At 39.6% G+C, this 7,910-nt stretch overlaps 1 protein-coding gene across 1 annotated transcript; it reads right to left on the bottom strand.

Moving 5' to 3' along the window:
* Positions 1-395: 395 nt before the first annotated feature.
* LOC116320843 (calreticulin-like) lies at positions 396-6,122 on the bottom strand. Its single transcript, XM_031740565.2, has 9 exons — positions 5,908-6,122; positions 5,174-5,275; positions 3,344-3,547; positions 3,117-3,211; positions 2,805-3,014; positions 2,338-2,451; positions 2,096-2,239; positions 1,810-1,902; positions 396-1,167 (listed from the first exon to the last, which is right to left on the bottom strand). The coding sequence occupies exons 1-9, from the start codon at positions 5,999-6,001 to the stop codon at positions 955-957; spliced, it is 1,269 nt and encodes a 422-aa protein (XP_031596425.1). The 5' UTR covers positions 6,002-6,122; the 3' UTR covers positions 396-954.
* Between the last annotated feature and the right edge of the window lie 1,788 nt (positions 6,123-7,910).

Below are 7,910 nucleotides of genomic sequence, written 5' to 3'. Positions count from 1 at the left end.
CAGCTGATCAGGCTGAATGAAGCATTTAAAATGTTCAAATGTAATCAGTGACATCAACTGAAGCAAGCTGCAGCCCAGTGCTTCACAATAAATGAGCTATACAAAAATGCAAAACAAAAAATAATAATAATTTTAAAAAAAAGGATGCATGGTGAAAGGCAAATTAGACTTTTTTTGGTCAATGATTTATAAAAGTACTGGGGAGTGGGTGACTTGATTTGTTTTCCAGCTTCTGAAATGGGCATGCCACATAAATAACACACAAATACTTAAATACTTGCACTTCTCATGCCTCTTGCTGTCTACACAGATTAAAATCACTCAGCGTGAAAGAAACCGCCAAAGTCAGGCAGGCAACAGAGATCAACTACTGAAAGTAATGAAAAACAGCAAAGTTGAGAAGCTTCAATTTATTAACTCAAATTGTGTTCACAAAGTGAAGATATTCAATCAAAACATTGGGAATGCACACACGCGCACACATATCACACAGAGGACTTATGAACAAACTCAAAAACTTGGTGAACTGTCATGTCCACGAACAAATGTAATATTTGAATAATTTACGAAAGGATCACCTCAGAAAACAAACAGTACATTATGGTATGATAGAGATCAAAGTGCACAACCAGACATCACAGACGCTCAAGTTATGGGATTTCCAAAGGGGAAAAGAAAAAAAAAAGAAAGAAAGAAATCACATTAAATCAGAAAATCCACGTATATACCAAACACACAAACGCAAGCATAAACAAACCCTTCTCCAATTTGATGGTTTGGAGGAAAAAAAATGCATGGAAATCAATAAAAACCTCGCATCCCTCAAACATCCCACCTGAATAAAAGGCTGCTATATGAAAAGCTACAGTCCAGATGGCATCAGCCAATTTTCTGTGGGTCTGTCATTTGAACCTGAGGAACACACACACACACACACACACAGACCTTACTCCTTTACAACTCGTCCTTTGGTTTGGCATTATTGTCCTCTTCTATCCCAGCATCATCATCTGGCTCCTCGTCATCCTCTCCCTCCTCCTCCTCACCATCCTCTTTATCATCCTCATCATCACCTTCAGTGTCCTCCTTGTTCTTCTCCTTCTCCTCTTCCTCCCTCAGTTTCCTTTCCATATCTTCCTGATCACTCTTCATTTTCTTCTCTGGTCCCTAGGCAGGTGAAGAACAATGTTAATGTTTAACATAATGGAAAGTGATTCCACAACAGGGGAGTACTGAACTGTCACCTGCAGTGTGAACCAGTGCTGAACCTAAAAGCTACATTCTTTGTCTTCATCAAAATCCTTTTGTTTTATCACCTGCCAAACTTTTAGTTCGGGTCCTTTTTATGTTAAGTACACCAAGTTTGATGCCCAAACTGAAAGCAAGACTTTCAACCTCTACTGCCAATATGGAATTTCAAAAGTTGCTCAATTTACAATAAGCTGCTCAAGAGTTGAAGTGGCACTATAGTTAATGTTGCTTAAGCTACAAGAAGTACCATCTTCCCTGTTTAAATACATAGACAACTGCTCACATGTGATAGTTTTATTGCTTTCTAGTGTTTACATGCCCAAAACCACTTATCCGGATCAGCTGTGAGCTGTGGAAACATTACAGACTACATGAAAGCTGTTGAGAAGTTATCTTCTTTCTTTGGAAAATGTCTGATCAACTCAGTAAAGCTACATATGCATTGTCTATTTATTGTGTTGCCCTTAATTGTGACTAGAACTGATTTCGGGCAGTTTTCTGACACAGGTTTTTAAATTGTGACTCCCCATTAGACTATTTACATCTAAACAGTCCTACCATGGTTTTTCCCCAGGTTTCCTTTCCAAATTCCTCTGCTTCTTTCACATCGTCGGTAATCAGAAAGTTGTCAAAAATGGTTCCAGATTTGACCTTTCAATGAAAAAACAAACAAAAAAAACAAAAACAAGGCAATATTATATAGTTGTGACATACAGATAAATTATAAATTTATTTGTCTCTAAATAAATAAAACGCAATGTAGTTTCATTTTTACATGAAGGAAAGTGTTTTGTAACATTTTATTTATAACAGACCCTAATGGGGAGTAGTGTAGTATAATTACCTGCCACAGATCCAGGCCCAGGACTCCAATGTTGTCAAATTTATACATAGTAGCATCATGAGTGTACTCTGGGTTGTCTATCTCAGGGTGGACCCATGTTCCCTTGTAGTCAGGGTTGTCAATTTGCTTGGGTTTCCATTCCCCCTACAAAGGTATTAGAGAATAAGTTACATGTTTTTTTCCTTTATACTAGTAAAAAGACCTCCAATGGAAATTCTTCACTCGAGCAATGCAGCCCATACTTTATACTCTGGATTGGCAATCATGGGGGGCTCCCACTCTCCATCCATGTCCTCGTCCCAGTCATCAGGCTTCTTAGCATCAGGGTCAGGGATCGTCTCTGGCTTGTCCCAGTCCTGGAAGACAGCAGCACTGAAGTTACCAATCAGAGATGCCAATCAAAACAGGAATGTGACTTGTACAAGAGTACAAATAGATCCATACTGGCTGTTCCAAGAAAAACAAGGAATGGCAACATTAATGTAAGACTGGATCAACATTATCACACCACAATTGGCACTATTCAGTGTATTCTGGCTGCAGTGGATGGCCTAATGAAATTATGCATTACAACAAAATTTAACAATAAGAAAATGCTCATTGTCATTAACACCATGTTCAAGATTTTATTGTAAATTTGGGAATTTAATCTAAGAACTTCTGTATAGCTTTATTGCAAGTAATCTAAAATCAATTTAAGTCATGTTACTTCAGGCTTTGTGTCACTGGGATCGTCAATCTTAGCCCTGTCATCCCAGTTGCTTGGCTTCTTAGCTTCGGGGTCCTTGATCTTCTTTAAGGGCAGCATGTCCCAGTCGTCCTCAAAGGAGCCAGACTCTACCTTCTCATTGTCGATCTTCACCTCATATGTCTGGTCTGGATTCACGATCAGTGTGTACAAGTGGGTCAGCTCATCATCCTGAAGGATGACATGGAGAGAATTTAAGGTAAATCTCTAACAGATTCATGGTTTACAAAATTTAAAAAGGGAAATTATTTAACAGTCTTGGTGCATAGCTACCTTGCATTTGATGTCTTTCTTGATAAGATGGTTCTGGCCCTTGTAGTTAATTATCACATGAACCTTTTTTGTGCTGTATCCACAAATGTCAGGCCCTGTGTACACAGGCCACATTATGATATGATTATATACCATGATTACAAAAGGACTTCATTTCAAACAGCTCAAAGTCAGATGGAAAACCATCATGTTCTGGTTTCAGGCTTCAGTGTCTCTCCAAGACTCACCAAACATGATGTAATACTGGGAGTCTCCATGCATGTCACTCTGGTCAAGATCATCGGGGAAGAGCTTGACATAACCACCTCCACAGTCTATCTTCTGCACATGCTTGACGGTGAACTGGATGACCAGGGGCTTTCCCTCATTGCTAAATGGCTCAAAGCGGGCTGACAGGGCATAAAAGTGGGCATCCTGGCTGGTCTGGATACCTAGAATGAGCACAAAAGTGATTATTATTATTATTACTACCAATATAGACTGAATATAAATGCACAACTCTTTCTAATTTCAGTAAAGGCATGTAAAGAAGTATATTCTTAAAATATCCATATGTTAAGAACACTGAGCAGCCTGAAATGCCTTAAGAAAAATAAAAGTAATATGTCTGTTTCTATAATTGTATGCACTAATGCTGGTGTTCTGAAACTACATCTTGAATAGTAGGAACTGCACTAGAATGAAAACCATTGAATAATTAGGGATTTTTCACATGTTGAAGACCCATCCAGGCAAACAAACAGACCCCTGGCAAGCCGATTCTCACCCACGGGCCACATTTTTGACACCCTAAATTTCTTAATTCTATTCTTCTTTTGCACTAACAGAATTTTGTGGTTCAATGTTTCACTTCAACAATGTCAAAGATTCTAAAATCTGAAATAAAACCGTCTTTATTTTGTAACGGAAGAGGATTAGGGCCACTGAAAAAAAGAGTGGGCACGTCTTTTTCTTCTTCTTTTCTAGAATTCTGAGAAAAAAGTCAGAATTCTGAGAAAATTCTGACTTTAATCTTAGAATTCTGAGAAAACAGTCAGAAAAAGTCAGAATTCCAACTTTTTTTCTCAGAATTCTGAGATTAAAGTCAGAATTCTGAGAAATATAATTATGATGAAAAAGTCAGAATTTCTCAAAATTCTAACTTTAATCTCAGAATTCAGACTTTAACCTCAGAATTCTGACTTTTTTCACAGAATTCTGAGAAAATTCTGACTTTAAATTCTGAGAAAATTCTGACTTTAATCTCAGAATTCTGAGAAAAATAATTCTGATGAAAAAGTCAGAATTTCTCAGAATTCTAAGTTTAATCTCAGAATTCAGACTTTTTTCACAGAATTCTGAGAAAATTCTGACTTTAATCTGAGAATTCTGAGAAAAATAATTCTGATGAAAAAGTCAGAATTTCTCAGAGTTCTAAGTTTAATCTCAGAATTCAGACTTTTTTCTCAGAAGAAAAAAAAAAGACGTGCCCACTTTTTCCCCCCCAGTAGCACTAATCCTCTTCCGTAAAATCATGGTTTCCAATAGTACCCAAAAAGTTGATTTTTGGGTACTATTGACAGGGAAAATTCTCTGGACAAAAAAAGGGTACTTTTGCATTGGGTCAGAGCACTGTGTTTACATCCATGCACTCTATGACTATCAGTCATATTTATAATTCTTCCATCTGTAATTAAAGTCCAATATTAACTATTTTATCAGTGTAATAGAAATTCGGAATGGGAAAACTAATCTAAGGTTTACATTACCAAATGGGATGATTACCGATAGTACAAAATGTTTTTTTTAATTCGAAACACACATTTTAAATTTGAATATCCAAATTTAAAATAGGTTTAAAATTGGAGTATCAAAGGCCATGAGAGCACTGGAGGCTCTTTGCAGGATATTCCACTCCTGAGTATAATCTGTCTGACCCTGTGCTCATATTTACATTGGCAAACCTGTGTTAGCTGCATTTGCATGATAAGACACCAACTCTTGGTCTATGCAAATAACACAATTTTAACAAATTAACTCGCATCAGTTGTGTTTCCGACACTACACAGAATTCTTACCTTTATCAGCTTCAGCATCCCCATAAAATTTTCCAGCGCTCAGTTTCCACTGTCCATAATCTGATTTATGTTTCGACTCGACCCAACGGCTCTTCCATCCATCTGAAACACATAATGAAACCCCACTGGTTACTCACAGTAATTCCTCTGATTCTGGTTACATTAACACCAAGCCACGGTGCACATTTATTACACTACTTGTACCACAAACCTACTGAGGACTCCAAATGCAATTACTCAACATCATGATAAAAGTGAAAAACTTAGAGATTATATAAATGAACTCCTATATGCAGTGACAGGGTTTAGAGTTGTTCTGTTTAAAAAATTTTTATTGAGGGGCTCCAAATATTTTATCCAAATGCTTTTACCCATAAGGTTCCAGCACGATTCATCATGGTTAGACTAACAAAGGAAAATAGAAAATAGTAGTAGAAAATAGTTGCGCCCTTAACCCAGTACTGGACGACATTTAGACACATTTAACTTAAAAATAACATTGAAACGTATGCTTTACTAATATATTACGCTATTATTTTCAGCCAGCTACTCATCTATACCAATGGGTTAAATTTATAGAGTAAGTTACCTTATCTTTCCAGGAACATATATTAAGTTGTCTTTAATTAAATTACCAAATAAGAGATTTAATGTGAACTGCTGTGAAGACGTTGACTTTTTTTAATGCAATCATTCGTATAAGACAAGCAGATATGAAATTGACTGTGCTCTACCTCCATCCAGAAACTGTTCCTTGAAGTAAACCGTAGCGTCGATAGTTAGAGCTAACGATGCCAAAACTACAGCAATTACCACTGGAAACTTCATGATGCTAGCTGCAGTCTGGTACCAGGTGGTGAAACGATGAGATTGAAAGTCCGATGAAGGAAACGTAAGCTGAGAAACCTAACAGCGTTGAATCCCACACAGATGGCCCTGGTTCATTGGACGAGCGTTTCACCAATGGAAATAGACCACGGTTTATTTTTCGGGAATGCTCGTGTTCGATCGGAAGGAGATCGGAGGAGGCGTCTGCTTTCCTGCGGTTTTCAGCCAGGGACGATGAAAACGAAAATGTGGGTTTCCGACGGAAGTAGGAAGGCTTAAAACGTCGGTTACGTTATGACAATATATTTGACTTTTGAATAATTAACAATTGTTTTAAAAGAAGATACGAGAGAGTTCAAAGCAGGCGTTAAAGGCCTCAGTCTGTGCGCCCTGTTCAGTGATTAGCAGGCACGAGACCGGTTCCACCTGTCACTAAGCACAGGGTGATGCCGGTGTCGTTCAGGTTAACTGAATTTGTTTACATATAACACTCTCCCTCTGGCTTTCTGTAATATAAATAACAAGCCGACATTTTCCTTACGACACCACCGATCAGCTCAACCGACCCTTTAGTTTACCTGCATACAACCTGTTTACCTGTCAGCTGTTAAACACCTGCTGATACTTTAGGAAATGCCCACGTTTACTGGTGATAGTCACAGTTTAACGTGGGCAGCTGCCTCCTAAATATAACTTAACGTCGTCGCAATATTCTGCACAAAATATTAGTGCTGCAGGGTAGTGTAGCCTCCCATTAAACCCATAACTACTGTTTTGGAGGAAGGCAGGTTCAGGGTTTAGATAATCAGCATCATGGGCTCATCCGATCAGAATGAGAATAAGCAGTCATCTAATCATTCACAGGGTTCTCCTTTTATTCTCAACTCAATAAAGCAAAGAAGGAAAGACACACATGGACTGCTATCTCTCAGCTGCCGCCCCATGTGGGAGTGAAGGAAGAGTGAGGGGTAGGTGAGTGCAGTCCTTATATAATGAGTGACAGGTGAGTGCAATTAAGGCCAAGCACCACACCCAATTAAAGGTGAGGAAAAGAAACAAGGTGCATCTGGTGAAGTGAATGTGCTAAAAGGTGAGCCTTTACAACAGCCGCCCCCATATTTCTACTGAGAAATATGTTGAAAGGGTTAAAGTTGTTCTTTTTCATGAAGCGGGGGCAGAGGAATCAGACATACTACAGGTCTAATATAGGTTCAGGGGGTCGACCTGGAGGTCAACGCAGGCCAGATAGTTCAGGGGGATGACCATGTAGCCAGCGGTGGCGGCAAAGCAGGTCCAAATGCCAACCGCGTGGGATGCAGCTGCAGGCCCAGACCTGCAGACCGTCAGGCAGTTTTGCAGGTGCTGGGTGTAATTGACAGGACTTGGCAGGGGCAGGACCAGGTGATCCAGGAGCAGGTGGCGCCCTGACCACTGGCGGAAAGTTAGCCACAGGCGGTGGAACTGGTGATAGCGGCACTGCCGGTGACGACGTAGGTACTGCTGATGGTAGAGTAGGAGGTGGCTGAATGAATTCAGAGCCATCAGCGGACACGAGGATGTGCTGGAGCGGTTCACCTGAACTGGAAGATGTGAACAAACATTGGGCATGCGTGGAACTGCTCTGGGGTTGGAAGTCTGTGATTGGACCTTGGAGTGTCCATCCTAAGCGGGTTTTGACTGCTGAAGGAGATCCAAATGGTCCATGTCTAACTGGTGCAATAGGCGTAATAAGGTGGGTATGATCAGAGCCTATGAGCAGTAGTGGAGCTGCTTTGTTAATAAAGGGTAATGGGATACCTTTGAGATGCTTGTATCTCCGTTGGAGAGATGATACGGGGTAGGTGTGGTCTGAAAGTGCTAAGTGACTTGTAGCGAAGGCATTATTAATTGTGTAAGTTTTCTTTGGATG

This window comes from Oreochromis aureus, linkage group 17 (assembly GCF_013358895.1).
Source record: "Oreochromis aureus strain Israel breed Guangdong linkage group 17, ZZ_aureus, whole genome shotgun sequence".
In the NCBI taxonomy this organism is placed as follows: Eukaryota; Metazoa; Chordata; class Actinopteri; order Cichliformes; family Cichlidae; genus Oreochromis; species Oreochromis aureus.
The sequence above is the reverse complement of the archived record's forward strand: the minus strand, read 5'-3'. Positions and strand labels throughout refer to the sequence as shown.